General features: G+C 44.4%; 1 protein-coding gene across 1 annotated transcript in view; it reads right to left on the bottom strand.

Moving 5' to 3' along the window:
- Positions 1–15,811, bottom strand: part of LOC126416368 (pancreatic triacylglycerol lipase-like) — a 247,527-nt gene that overhangs the window by 88,545 nt on the left and 143,171 nt on the right. The window contains exon 5 of the mRNA XM_050084048.1: positions 5,666–5,798. Coding sequence (XP_049940005.1) covers positions 5,666–5,798 — 133 coding nt within the window. The remainder of the gene's footprint in view (positions 1–5,665; positions 5,799–15,811) is intronic.

The following is a 15,811-nucleotide window of genomic DNA, read 5'->3' as shown; positions in this document are numbered from 1 at the left end:
CTTCCACTATCTCTTTTTATTCTTCTCTCATTGGCACTACCTCCTTCACTCTTTCCCTAGCACTGTTTTGTCACTGTCAACTATGTACCGCTTCCACTGTGTCCCGCTCTTTCTCACACACACAGCCATCGTGGTCTTTGCTCTTTCTATACTACAACCACTGTCTCCTATTTTTGGAAAATTGGAAATTTGTGGTAAGGTCTTATGGGACCAAACAACTGTCATCAGGCCCTAAGCCTACACACTACTTAATCTAACTTAAACTAACTTACGCTAAGGACAACACACACACTCATGCCCGAGGGAGGACTTGAACCTCCGACGGGAGGAGCCGCACGGACCGTGACAAAGCGCCTGAGACCGCGCGGCTGGCTCCTATCTTCCACTACTTATTTCTCCAGCTCTTTCCAACTACCACTGTCTTCTTCTATCTCAGCACGAAAAGTGTGAATGTGTTCGCATGCTAAAATTTTTAAGAAAATTTTCGATGATTCTGATCAAGGTAGAATGGGGAAGCTGGTACCTGACTCTTCAGTCAGAGTATTAACAAGAGCCTATTAGCCTTTTCTATGCTCCGAAAGAGCATTTTTCCGCTGGTTCCCTTCTTTCCCCCCCCCCCCCCCCCCCCCCCCCCCCCGCTACAGCGTGTCACATGTGAAAAGAATTTTATGGGTCAGTAAAATTTTGATAGTTTGCTTATATGAAATTGGGATAGCACAAAGGTGCACAATTTTACACCTCTTACCGGATTTTATGCAAAAGTTTTGCATGTGCTTCAGTACTATAATATGAGGTTCCCAGAATCCTTCTGATGATACGAGAGACACTACGTCACTTCATAAGAAGCGTTTTCGCCCCACACCGTATATTTCGTGTGCATTTTACGTGTACAAGTAGGGTAACTTTGAACATCTGTACCTCAGAAACGGATAAATATATCAAGAAAATTTTCAGGTTCGTCCGAGATCGGGTTCTTAGGAATGTATTGTAGAAGTTCTAGCCATTTGCTGTGCATAGCTGTCTTGGAATCCGTGGATCGGGCTGGTACCCAAAAACCATGTGTTCGGCTGTTTCCCCATAGCGGATAAAAATTTTTGTAAACGGTAACATGGCACTTCTAGACAAACGGCTAATGAATATACCACTAAATTTTGAGCAATTTGCTTCGGTTAGATATTTAGATATCCGCTCCTGACAGCGAAAAAGTGGTGAAAAACGCGTTTTTCACCTTTCTCATAAACCGCTCATGAACTAAATGATGCCTCCATAAGCACTTCATGGTGCACCGTAGACGAGATCAAATTCAAAAAGAATCAACCGATCTGCTCTGTTTGCCGAAGCTAGAGGAGGTATCTAATATTCAAACTTTGACGCTGTACTGTAGGATAATGACACTAAGATCATCCTTCTATTGGGTATACAAATGGTCCCTAGCCCAAGGACTATCCAGAACACTTGGACCTACCTTTCCATCACCAGTAGAACCCGAGAATCCCGTTTTTATGCGCGGCGTTTTGGAACATATCAGGTAGCACATGCCGGTGGATACCTACCGACAATCTGGTTGCCTTCGCAGCATTTGTTGATGATGGTGTGCTTATTGTCATTGCTGTAGGTAATCGTAGCAAACACATCAAACATCAGGCACTACTAAAGCTCAAAAGTCAGGAAGATGAGTACAAGCAGACCGTACTGATTTTGGCTCTCTTAATATTGGCCGAATTCTCGGTATCGATTGGTTCAAATGTTCAAATGTGTGTGAAATCTTGTGGGACTTAACTGCTAAGGTCATCAGTCCCTAAGCTTACACGGTACTTAACCTAAATTATCCTATGGACAAACACACACACTCATGCCCGAGGGAGGACTCGAACCTCCGCCGGGACCAGCCGCACAGTCTATGACTGAAGCGCCTGAGACCGCTCGGCTAATATTGATTGGTTAACTGAAATGAAATGTAAAGTAGATTTTAAGAAAGCTGTCTTCGTGTGAAGATAAACAATGGAGAGAAGTGAAGGGATTTGTTAGTGAAGATAACATGAGCTCTGCGTGTGCCAGCATGAGGTTAATGCGTTTTCGACAAGAAGAGGGAACTACAAATTTAAATAACTGTCTCCCTGCGCGATGTATGAACCTTCTTCTGTAATGATGCGAAAAAAAGGCCAGAGGCCAGAAGTTCATATGACATGTAAAGCGGGCTAATGCTGCCCCATTGGTACCAAATTTAATCATAAATCTGGCCAATGCCGCCGTGGAAGTGTCACACGAAGGGAGGGTCGTCACAATACCTCTTACCCACCTTTCGCCCCCTCATATGACGGCTCTGCGATGGAGGTCAGAACCGCGTCGCCCAGCGTAGAAATCAAGCAGTTTTCTTACGAGCAGTGGCCGAAGAAAACACACATCGCCGCTCGGAATCGACAGGAAAAGGCCTCAGCGGGTAGCGTAAAGGGGTCAATGAAATCATCCTTTTGTGCTGATTCCCACACATCTGTCGATAGAAAAACGAGTTTGCGGTGTGATAACGCCACAGGAAGACGTTCTTGGCAATCGTTGGCAGTCCTGACATCGCCTGACGCTTCAAACCTTCTCTAAAGACATTGTGGACTAGCAACCCCACTGAATGCGACCTCACTCCTTCTTGCTCTGGTGTACAGGGTGTAACTACCAGGTACCACTCAAAACCATTCGACGAAATTTGAACATGATCCGATGCAGCAAAGGGGACTTATGCTTCTTCAGTGCTTCTATTTCTCGCCCTCCTATGATGTGATCACGGAGGTCTGCGACAGTAATACACGCGTGAATGAAACGGCAAAAATTGGGTCCTGTAAGACCCCAGTTCGGTAATAACCTCGGTGGCAGCCGCTCCCAATTATTGAGAATTCCAAAACACACCTTTACGGAGAAAACGTTAGAAGTACTGCTACATCCCTGCATGTAGGCAACCACTAGATAAAACTCCAGTGCCAGTTGCCTTTCTGCAGGCGCTTAATACTACTTCGGAAGTTTTTTTCTGCAAAGGCACAGTTTTAAATTTCTCTATAGATGTTCGGGGGAAGGGGAGGAAGTGTCATTGAGGTCACGCATGATTCATTTTCGTACACTCCTCCGTAATCACACCACAGCTGCCAATGGGACATCTTTAGCCCACTTTACATGTCACATGAACCTCTGGCCCTTTTTTCGCATGTGTCGACACCTTGCTTGTAGAAGTGTCACTGAGCCCGAGGGTGATGTCACAAGGTACAACGCTTTTGCACCATTACACGTGTAAGTAGGCTGTTTAGGTTTTTATGTTGGTAACGCCACGTAGCGCTCTGTATGGAAATCACTGACTGTGCTGTGTGAAATCTGTGGCTGGTTTGCATTGTTGGAATATTCGCTATTGTACAGTTGGGAAGTTGGATATGAACAGCGTGTAGCGTTGTGCAGTTGGAGGTGAGCCCCCAGCAGTGGTGGATGTGGGGAGTGAGATGGCAGAGTTTTGAGAGCGGACGATCTGGACGTGTGCCTGTCAGTAAAAGGAAATTTGTAAGACTGAATGTCATGAACAGATTTTACATACAAGGTGAGTCACTTAACGTTACCGCTGGATATATTTCGTAAACCACATCAAATACTGACGAACCGATTCCACAGACCGAACGTGAGGAGAGGGGCTATTGTAATTGTTTAATACAAACCATACAAAAATGCACGGAAGTATGTTTTTTAACACAAACCTACGTTTTTTAAAAATGGAACCCCGTTAGTTTTGTTAGCACATCTGAACATATAAACAAATACGTAATCATTGCCGTTTGTTGCACTGTAAAATGTTAATTACATCCGGAGATATTGTAACCTAAAGTTGACGCTTGAGTACCACTCCTCCGCTGTTCGATCGTGTGTATCGGGGAGCACCGAATTACGTAGGGATCCAAAGGGAACGGTGATGGACCTTAGGTACAGAAGAGACTGGAACAGCACATTACGTCCACATGCTAACACATTTTTATTGGTCTTTTTCACTGACGCACATGTACATTACCATGAGGGGTGAGGTACACGTACACATGTGGTTTCCGTTTTCAATTACGGAGTGGAATAGAGTGTGTCCCGACATGTCACGCCAATAGATTTTCAATTTGGTGGCCATCATTTGCTGCACACAACTGCAATCTCTGGCGTAATGAATGTCGTACACGCCGCAGTACATCTGGTGTAATGTCGCCGCAGGCTGCCATAATACGTTGTTTCATATCCTCTGGGGTCGTAGGCACATTACGGTACACATTCTCCTTTAACGTACCCCACAGAAAGAAGTCCAGAGGTGTAAGATCAGGAGAACTGGCTGGCCAATTTATGCGTCCTCCACGTCCTATGAAACGCCCGTCGAACATCCTGTCAAGGGTCAGCCTGGTGTTAATTTCTGAATGTGCAGGTGCACCATCATGCTGATACCACATACGTCGACGCGTTTCCGGTGGGACATTTTCGAGCAACGTTGGCAGATCATTCTGTAGAAACGCGATGTATGTTGCAGCGGAGGAGTGGTACTCAAGCGTCAACTTTAGGTTACAATATCTCCGGATGTAATAAACATTTTACAATGCAACAAATGGCACTGATTACGTATTTGTTTATATGTTCAGATGTGCTAACAAAACTAACGTGGTTCCATTTAAAAAACGTAGGTTTGTGTTAAAAAACATACTTCCGTGCATTTTTGTATGGTTTGTATTAAACAATTACACTAGCCCCTCTCCTCACGTTCGGGCTGTGGAATCGGTTCGTCAGTATTTGATGTGGTTTACGAAATATATCCAGCGGTAACGTTAGGTGACTCACCCTATATATATATATATATATATATATATATATATATATATATATATATATATATATAATGCCTTTTGAACACTATTAAGGTAAAAACATTGTTTGTTCACCATCAAAATCTTTCATTTGCTAACTATGCCTATCAGTAGTTAGAATCTTTTATTTAGCTGGTAGTATTGGCGCACGCTGTATTGCAGTAGTTTGAGTAACGAAGATTTTTGTGACGTAAGTGATACATGAAAGGTATAGGTTATTGTTAGTCAGGGCCATTCTTTTGTAGGAATTAATTATTAAGTCAGAATGCGTTGCGCTAAAATAATAATAATAATAATAATAATAATATTGTGTGTCAGTTTACTGTTGATCAGAATAAGTAAAGAGATAAATGTCTGAGTACGTTCAGTTTTGCTCAGCTGTTTGAAAATCAAATAATGTAACAGGTTTACCAGCACTGTCATTCTTAATTTTTCTAAGGGGTGTTACACACGTTGCGGTCATCTTTGAGCCAAATTTCAAACTGATGCATCGCAGTGGGAGACAACTGCAATGTTTCGAAAAGGTGATCCTTTAATTCTGTTGTGCAGTGTATTTTCAAAAACACCTTGTTTGATCAAAGAATGCACCTGCAAAATTAAAATCAAGAATCACGAACCATATCGCAGTAATTCTCATCCAGTAGCCTTGATTAAGAGAGATAATGGGCAATGAGGATGAAACAATAATGATGGTAAAATTATTCTATTGCTAACTTAGTAACTACCCGTCCACCATAGACAAAATGCACATTTCGGTCCGTGTAAACACAGTGTAGACGCACGCGCCCAAGAGGCCGCCCACTGACCTGTGATCCTGCGGACCCTGGAGCCCGTGGCGTCCAGCAGGTGGTTGCTGGCGAAGGCGGAGATGTGCGCCCCCAGGCTGTGGCCCACCAGGTGCACGTCCAGGGGGGCGCCGCCGCCGCCGCCGTGGATACGCTGCAACCGCACAAGGCTACGTTAGACCTGGGAGTGTGCGGCTGGGTGCGAAACCCAAGCAACTGCTGCACCTCGGTAAACGATGACCACTCATTAAAAAAAGTTTTGTATCACCCCGGCTCCCAGAACTCCTGAAGATAGACGTTGACTGTAGATATTGTACCACAGACACAGTCCCTCTGAGTGTTCAGAGATGTCACTAAACCTGCCCAGAGACGTAAACAATCATGCATAAGCGGCGCCTATTACGCGGAGGGGGTCCGACAGCCGATCAGTTTCAGCCATTCCACCAGGGAGAAGGTACATGGCACGTGTTGTCTGTAGTTCAACCATGCCTTGACGGTCATTACCGCGGTTCTATCGCGTCCGCATTGTAACTTTGTGCCAGGAAGGCCTCTCAATAAGGGAAGTGTCCAGGCCTCTTGGAGTGAACCTAAGCGATGTTGTTCGAACATGCAGGAGATACAGAGAGACAGGAACTGTCGATGATATGCCTCGCTCAGGCAGCCCAAGGGCTACTACTGCAGTGGATGACTGCTACCTACGAATTATGGCTCGGAGGAACCCTGATAGCAACGCCACCATGTTGAATAATGCTTTTCGTGCAGCCACAGGATGTCGTGTTACGTCTCAAACTGTGCGCAATAGGCTGCATGATGCGCAACTTCACTCCCGACGTACATGGCGAGGTCCATCTTTGCAACCACGACACCATGCAGCGCCGTACAGATGGGCCCAACAACATGCCGAATCGAACGCTCAGGATTGGCATCACGTTCTCTTCACCGACGGGTGTAGCATATGACTTCAACCAGAAAATCGTCGGAGACGTGTTTGGAGGCAACCTGGTCAGGCTGAATGCCTCAGACACACTATTCAGCGACTGCAGCAAGGTGGAGTTTCCCTGCTGTTTTGGGGTGGCGCTATGTGGGGCCGACGTACGCCGCTGGTGTTCATGGAAGGCATCGTAATGGCTGTACGATACGTGAGTTACGTTCTCCGACTGATAGTGTAACCATATCGGCAGTATATTGGCGAGGCATTCGTCTTCATGGATGACAATTCACACCCTCATCGTGCACATCTTGTGGATGACTTCCTTCAGGATAACGACATCGCACGACTAGAGTGGCCAGCACGTTCTCCAGACATGAACCCTATCGAACATGCCTGGGATAGATTAAAAAGGGCTGTTTATGGACGATGTGACCCACCAACCACTCTGACCGATCTATGCCGAAACGCCGATGAGGAGTGGGACAATCTGGACCAACAGTGCCTTGATGAACTTGTGGATAATATGCCACGACGAATACAGGCATGCATCAGTGCAAGAGGACGTGCTACTGGGTATTAGAGGTACTGGTGTGTACAGTAGTCTGGATCACCACCTCTGAAGGTCTCACTGTATGGTGGTGCAACAAGCAATGTGTGGTTTTCATGAGCTATAAAATGGGCGGAAATGATGTTTATGTTGATCTCTGTTCCAATTTTCTATACAGGTTCCGGTACTCTCGCAACCGAGGTGATGCAAAACTTTTTTTGCTGTGTGTATATCACATTTTGGCTCACTGTAATAAAGTGGCACAGCACATGAGACACGCTACCATAGCAACGGATGTGCCTTTTTCTGTTTACAAGTAGACCTATTTGTAATTGGAAAGTTAACCACCCTGGAAGAAGTTGTATATCAATGAAAATGGCAGACGCGGCTGATGTGAGTTTCATTGCAAAGTATATTGTATTCTCAAATAAGAGCACAGAAAAGGAAACAGATCAATCAAATTGAAAGCCGAGTGTCAAGAAAAGAAAGAGCAATGGTGGAGAATTTTATATTTCTGTGACTGGTGAAGAGGTCCTGAAAAAACTACATCAAAACTGGTATATGTAAGAATGTTGTATACCATTTTATGAAGAAACCTGGGCAATGATTCTTTTGTCTAACTACCTTGTTTTTGACAGGATATTTTAGAACAGTGGGAGCTAAATGTATTGTTTTGGGGCATAGCTTTCTGCCTACGGACCCCACTGTTGCATTGACTGGGAAAAAAGAAGAGTGGTGAATGTCATGATTACCTATGAATGGAAGTACGCAATAGCGGAAGCTTGTTTCAGCACACCTTCCATTACAAAGGCAATGAACCAGAATGATTTTACTGCTGTCAATATTCTTGAAGTAATTATGAAGTCTGTCCCAAACATGAATACTACTAGTTGTTGTTGCTGTGGCCTTCAGTCCAGAGACTGGTTTGATGCAGCTCTCCATGCTACTCTATCCTCTGCAAGCTTCTTCATCTCCCAGTACCTACTGCAACTTACATCCCTCCGAATCTGCTTAGTGTATTCATCTCTTGGTCGCCCTCTGCAATTTTTACCCTCTATGCTGCCCTCCAATACTAAATTCGTGATCCCTTGATGCCTCAGAACTTGTCCTACCGACCGATCCCTCCTTCTAGTCAAGTTGTGCCACAAATTTCTCTTCTCCCCCATTCTATTCAATACAACCTCATTAGTTATGTGATCTACTCATCTAATCTTCAGCATTCTTCTGTAGCACCACATTTCGAAAGCTTCTATTTTCTTTTTGTCCAAACTATTTACCGTCCACCTTTCACTTCCACACATGGCTACACTCCATGCAAATACTTTCAGAAACAACTTCCTGTCACTTAAATCTATACATGATGTTAACAAATTTCTCTTCTTTAGAAACGCTTCCCTTGCCATTGCTAGTCTACATTTTATATCCTCTCTACTTCGACCATCATCAGTTATTTTGCTCCCCAAGTAGCAAAACTCCTTTACTACTTTAAGTGTCTCATTTCCTAATCGAATTCCCTCAGCATCACCTGACTTAATTCGACTACATTCCATTATCCTCGTTTTGATTTTGTTGATGTTCATCTTATATCCTCCTTTCAAGACACTGTTCATTCCGTTCAACTGCTCTTCCAGGTCCTTTGCTGTCTCTGACAGAATTACAATGTCATCGGTGAACGCCGAAGTTTTTGTTTTCTACTCCGAATTTTTGTTTTGTTTCCTTTACTGCTTGCTCAATGTACAGATTTAATAACATCGAGGGTATCGTACAACCTTGTCTCACTCCCTTTCCACCCACTGCTTCCCTTTCATGCCCTCGACTCTTATAACTGCCATCTCGTTTCTGTACAAATTGTAAATAGCTCTTCGCTCCCTGTATTTTACCATGGCACCTTCAGAATTTGAAAGAGAGTATTCCAGTCAACATTGTCAAAGTTACATGATTGAATATAAATGCAGATGATACAATTGCAATGCACCTGCGTTTAATCAGAGTGTCACAGTACCTTCGATATGTCGCTCCTTGCTAAAAAACATAATAATGGTTGTTAAAGGTCCATTAAATTGCAATGTAGGTACCTGTGGCGTCGACCAATCTCCTCAAAACACCTAGAATGGAATCCACAGCTTTCTGGAGAAAGTTATGTGGAATGTTGATAAGAACTTCCCAGGCCCGTGCTACCAGTTCGTCCAGTGTGCGAGGTTTCGTCAGGCACAGGATGTCAGGTCTGGACTGCTTGCAAGCCATTCATCAGGCCCCTGTCTTCTCAACCAACGTCCTGGCAACTTTCATCCAACCAGTACCGCATGACATTTGCAAAGTGAGGCAGTGCGCCGTCTTGTATGAAGGTAATGTCGCCGGCATTTTCCCATACAGATACTGTAGACCAAACGTAATCCTGAAGCATTTGAAGGTAGCATTCCCCATTCATTGTGTCATGCAGGAGATAAGGACTGATAACATTTGTAGCCGTTATTCCACACCACGAGGTCACTTTAGAATGAAAATGCATCTTCTCCACCGTAACTCCAGGATCCTATGCCACCCAGTAATGGCAGTTGTGCCAACTGACGAACCCCCCCCCCCCCCCTCTCACCACATAGAATACGGTCCCGTCCCTCCAGAGAATGATGTGAAACAATTGAGGCCAATCTTAGTACTAACCCAACATCAACTCCCCATCCCCATTCTGTGATCACAGTCTTCTGGTGTCAGTTGCTGCACGTAACGGGGTTTCCATGCTCGAAACTTTAATTCCTTATGCAACATCTGACGGACAACTTGCCTTGTGAGTCCGCTCTCACGATCTGCCTGGCGTGTTGATTTCCCGGAGCTACGACTGAACTGAACATGTTATGCACAGTCGTCACATTCGCAGGACAGCATGACGTGGATGTAAGTCCTTTTTTTTCGCTGCATTCTTTACCGAATCTGTGGCCATTAGCTTCGTATAATAATTCTTTATTGCCTCCAAACAAATCGTGGCACTCCTTTCCTTCACCGTACGCCACCTTCTCTGCACAAGAACAATCGAATTCCACACTTCATAGCGTGAAGCAATCTGTGCACGTTCTCTAACTGTAAGACGGTAGGCCATCTTTGTTTTTGTTGAGTGTACCGCCTCTCGTGGCCACCGATGGCACTACGTGGCATGAAAAATCACTATCCTATTTAATGTTCTGTACGTTTGCGCTATTTCCAGCATTATTCCATCAATATTAACAACTTAACAACCATTTAATGATACCTACTTTCTTCCCGCCCATCCTGTGTAAAGAGTATTTTAGATGAGCTTACCTTCTGAACAGTTCAGTTTATTTTTCCGCCATTTAATTTTCTCTTTGTCATTATTTCTTTTAATATACAGAAGTAGCTTTTTTTAGTTTGGAGGTTAATTAAATACACTATATTATTTTAGTATGTCTGATAATAAATTCTGTTTATAGTTTCCATTATTTTTGACACCATAAAAGAAAATTATTTTTTAAATTAACACAGTTGTTTGATAATGCACTTTTATAATATATGTAACGTTCTTACACAGAAAGCTACGTAAAAATTAAGATAACTTTCTAAATATTATAAAATATGCTAAATAAATGTTGCTGGTCTATGATACATACTGTATTACTTGATTATAAATAATGAAATATGTAAAAAATAATACCAAATGGGAACAACAATAATTTTTATGAAATTGTGAGATACAACCTTCTCTGAGGGAGGTCTTCAGATCATCGGAACATCATCCACGATACAAATCTCACTGGGAGAACATGCAAAAGAAAGCCGTATATACAGAATCAATTTTCTATCATTTTTCGATCTCGCATCCGGAATAGCAACATTTTTTCTTCCGATATGTTGGCTATGAGCCTCACAGCCATCTTCATGTTGAGCAGATGACTGACATCCGAGTAACCATAAGTGCTAAAATATAAACTATCCCGAGGAGGACTACTTACAAAGTTTGAAGAACAGGCTTTAAATGATGACTCTAGGAATATGCTACAACTCCTTACACATCGCTATCGTAAGGATTGTGAATTCAATATTAGACTACTACGACACGTACGGAGGCATTTAAACAATCATTTTTCCCTCACTCCATACATGAATGGAACGGGGAAAAAAACCTAATAACTGGTAAGATGTGTAGTACTCTCTTAGCCATGCACTTCACGGTGGTTTGTAAAGTACAGACGTAGATATAGAGTGGGCTGAGCAGCGCATGCGCCACAGATAATACAATTGGGACAACAGCGTTAGTTATAGCGAAAACTTACGATTCAAAATGTTACAAGTGCAGAGCATAAAAAAAAGCTGATGCAACTCCACAATGCTTATAAAACATGTAGTTAAGCATTGCAATTCGTGCCAATATTTTGCAACCCTGACTGATGAAATTGATAGTTCAGCAATATTCACACCTGTTGACTGCTGCCTTCTTTGCAATAGGAATTATTATATTGTTCCTGAAGCTTAGGGTACTTCGTCTGTCTCATATATATGGCATACCAAGTGGAACAGTTTGTCATGGCTATTTATCTCAAAGATCCCAATAATTCTGAGGGAATGTCGTCTTATCTGCGGACTTAATGCTCTGTCAAGTTATTTTCGCAGTACGATATCTGTTATCTCACCTCTTCTACTACACATGACACATTTACAATTAAATCAATACAATGAAGTGAATACCCTTAGCTGCATACAGGCATCGATATACGTCAACAGGGACAATTGAAAATCTGTGCCCCAACTGGGACTCGAACCCGGGATCTCCTGCTTGCATGGCAGACGCTCTATCTATCTGAGCCACCGAGAACACAGAGCAGAGTGCGACTGCAGGGACTTATCTCTGGCTTGCCTCCCGTGAGACCCATTATACTCATTACTCGCAGCCTTACCGATTCCCCGTAAGAGTTCGGGCAATGTGTGTGCATCCGCACAGAAGATGGTGTAATGGCTGGTGAGCCTTACATATATATAAGATGGATGTGCGGATGCACACACATTGCCCGAACTCTTACGGGAATCGATAAAGCCGCGAGTAATGAGTGTAATGGGCAGGGGCACTACGAACGTAGTGCGGGACAACAAGTTGAGAATGTGGGTCTCACAAGAGGCGTGCGAGAGATAAGTCCCTGCAGTCGCACTATACTCTGTGCCCTCGGTGGCTCAGATAGAAGCCGGCACGGTAGCTCAGCGTGTTCGGTCAGAGAGCTAGTTAGCCTCTGAAATAAAAAAAAAAAAAACTGAGTGTAAGGATTAACAAACGAAATTTAACGGTTGTCATGTGACGTCCGCAACGGCCAAACCCAACGATAAGAAAAAAAGAGGATAGAGTGTCTGCATGTAAGTAGGAGATCCCAGGTTCGAGTCCCAGTCGGGACACAAATTTTCAGCTGTGCCCATTGACATATATCAACGCCTGTATGCAGCTAACGGTATTCATTCATTGTATCGATTTAATTGTAAATCGTCCTGCAGTCAATTTAAGTTCTAATTATAAGAAACCTTTGTATCTTTTGTAGATTACAGACTTTGTATTAATATCGTGCTATGACACAAACATTGCAGCGGATGGCGTACAGGGGTTGGAGTTAAGCATCGTGGTCAGGAACCATATGAGCTGCATCTACCTTGCAGCATGACCTGTGACGTAACCGTGCACAGCAGTGTTGGGCAGTTTCTCTTTGACGAGGAGACAACAGGCTGGGGCCAGCAATGATTATCCTTGTGTTCACATCGTATTATGTGACTCTATTCAAAAAACATCAACTGCATTGTAGGCGGCTCTGTCTGTAGATAATGATACAGGGAGTGGACAAAAACACGATGCAAAACAAAAAAAAAAACTGTTGACATTCAAAGCAGCTTCCAGTAGTCTCGGAATGGATAAATGCAAGTTCTATATGGTCTCAAGGGAATCTTACACCACACTACCTGCAAAATAGTGACATGTGCAGGTGACTGGTGGAGGTGGTAGTGACCATGCACCCCTCTCCTCAAATCAGACTACAAAGGCTCAGTAATACTGAAATCCGTGACTGGTGGACTCATGTTCACAAAACCAGTCCGGGACAATGCGAGCTGTGTGAGCAGGGACCCCGTCGTCTTGAACATTGGGAAATGAACATTGCACCATGCGACGGATCCGATCAGCCAAAACGATCACACAGTCCTTAGCAGTAACGTGACTTTGCAGACTAACCATGGAGCCCATGGAATACCATGATATGGCGGTGAAAATCATCATCGAACCTCCGCCACGTTTCATTGTTGGGACGTAATCTCGGTCAGAAGTGCGAAACAGTGTGACATAAGAGTCATCCAGTCAAAATACAATACTGGCCATTAAAATTGCTACACCAAGAAGAAATGCAGATGATAAACGGGTATTCATTGGCCAAATATATTATACTAGAACTGACATGTGATTACATGTTCACGCAATTTGGTGCATATATCCTGAGAAATCAGTACCCAGAACAACCATCTCTGGCCGTAATAACGGCCTTGATACGCCTGGGCATTGAGTCAAACAGAGCTTAAATGGCGTGTACAGGTACAGCTGCCCATGCAGCATCAACATGGTACCACAGTTCATCAAGAGTAGTGACTGGCGTATTGTGACGAGCCAGTTGCTCGGCCACCATTGACCAGACGGTTTCAATTGGTGAGAGATCTGGAGAGTGTTCTGGCCAGGGCAGCAGTCGAACATTTTCTGTATCCAGAAAGGCCCATACAGTACCTGCAACATGCGGTCCTGCATTATCCTGCTGAAATGTAGGGTTTCGCAGGGATCGAATGAAGGGTAGAGCCACGGGTCGTAACACATCTGAAATGTAACGTCCACTGTTCAAAGTGCCGTTAAAGCGAACAAGAGGTGACCGAGACGTGTAACCAATGGCACCCCACACCATCTCGCCAGGTGATACGCCAGTATGACGATGACGAATACACGCTTCCAATGTGCGTTCGCCGCGCTGTCGCCAAACACGGATGCGACCATCATGATGCTGTAAACAGAACCTGGATTCATCCGAAAAAATGACGTTTTGTCATTCGTGCACGCAGGTTCGTCGTTGAGTACACCATCGCAGGCGCTCCTGTCTGTGATGCAGTGTCAAGGGTAACCGCAGCCATGGTCTCCGGGCTGATAGTCCATGCTGCTGCATCACTGTTCGTGCAGATGGTTGTTGTCTTGCAAACGTACCCATCTGTTGACTCAGGGATCGAGACGTGGCTGCACGATCCGTTACAGCCATGCGGATAAGATGCCTGTCATCTCGACTGCTAGTGATACGGGGCCGTTGGGACCCAGCACGGCGTTTCGTATTTCCCTCCTGAAACCACCGATTCCATATTCTGCTAACAGTCATTGGATCTCGACCAACGCTCAGCCGCAATGTCGCGATACTATAAACCGCAATCGCGATAGGCTACAATCCGACCTTTATCAAAGTCGGAAACGTGATGGTACGCATTTCTCCTCCTTACACGAGGCATCACATAAACGTTTCACCAGGCAACGCCGGTCAACTGCTGTTTGTGTATGAGAAATCGGTTGGAAACTTTCCTCATGTCAGCACGTTGTAGGTGTCGCCACCGGCGCCAACCTTGTGTGAATGCTCTGAAAAGCTAATCATTTGCATATCACAGCATCTTCTTCATGTCGGTTATATTTCGCGTTGTAGCACGTCATTTGCGTGGTGTAGCAATTTTAATGGCCAGTAGTGTACTTTCTTCCGTTACCGCATAGTTACGGTTTTGGCAGCACGTTTTCCTCTTACAGATATTTTTATCACTAACGTGTGGTTTGTGGAATTCCAGCTCGCCCCGCAGTTCCCTGCTTACGAAGCTCCCTTCGTGTTGTTTTGCTGCTGACATGGTTCGCGAGTGTGGCATAAGGTCTTGCTGCGACTCTCGCAGCTATCTTCCTGTTATTTACCGTCACACTGATATTTTACGTCACAATCCTCTTCAATGACGGTTTGTCACGATCACTCAACGCACATACTTTCGTCCGCTTTGCGACTTAGCGGATGGTGTTCTTCCGCTTTCCCTGTATGCAGTATAAATCTTCGATATGGTATCTCTTGAAACATCACACACTTCGGCTACCTTGGTTACGAGAGAATCCGCCACACGAGCAACAACAATTTGCCCATGACCGAAATCACTTAGCTGTGACATAATGATGCACCCCCAACAACACGGAACGACTGACGCTGCAACGTATTCATGACAATGAACAGGCGCCTTCTGTGGTTAAATAAAACAATGCAACGTGCTGGCTGGACTAGCATCTCCATTTATTTTCACACATGCGTTTCTGCCTTTATCTCCATATTTTTGGCCAGTCCCGGTAAAATGGAAGTGAGCGTATGCCATCGTTGGTCGGGAGGCCCCATTCTGTGAAGTTCGGCCGCCAAGTGCAAGTCTTATTTTAGTCGACGCCACATTGGGTGACTTGCGCGCTGGTGATGAGGATGAAATGTGGTGAGGACAACGCAACACCCAGTCCCCGAGCGGAGAAAATCTGAAACCGGCCGGGGATCGAACCCGGTCCCACTTGCATAGGAAGCGAGCACGTTACCACACAGCTAAGCAGGCAGTCACGGTAAAAGATGGTGAGAAAACTGTGTACAGTCAGAGCTGTGAAACTGTGAACAATGTATACAAGTTC

This window comes from Schistocerca serialis, chromosome 8, assembly GCF_023864345.2.
Source record: "Schistocerca serialis cubense isolate TAMUIC-IGC-003099 chromosome 8, iqSchSeri2.2, whole genome shotgun sequence".
NCBI classification, from domain to species: Eukaryota; Metazoa; Arthropoda; class Insecta; order Orthoptera; family Acrididae; genus Schistocerca; species Schistocerca serialis.
The sequence above is the reverse complement of the archived record's forward strand: the minus strand, read 5'-3'. Positions and strand labels throughout refer to the sequence as shown.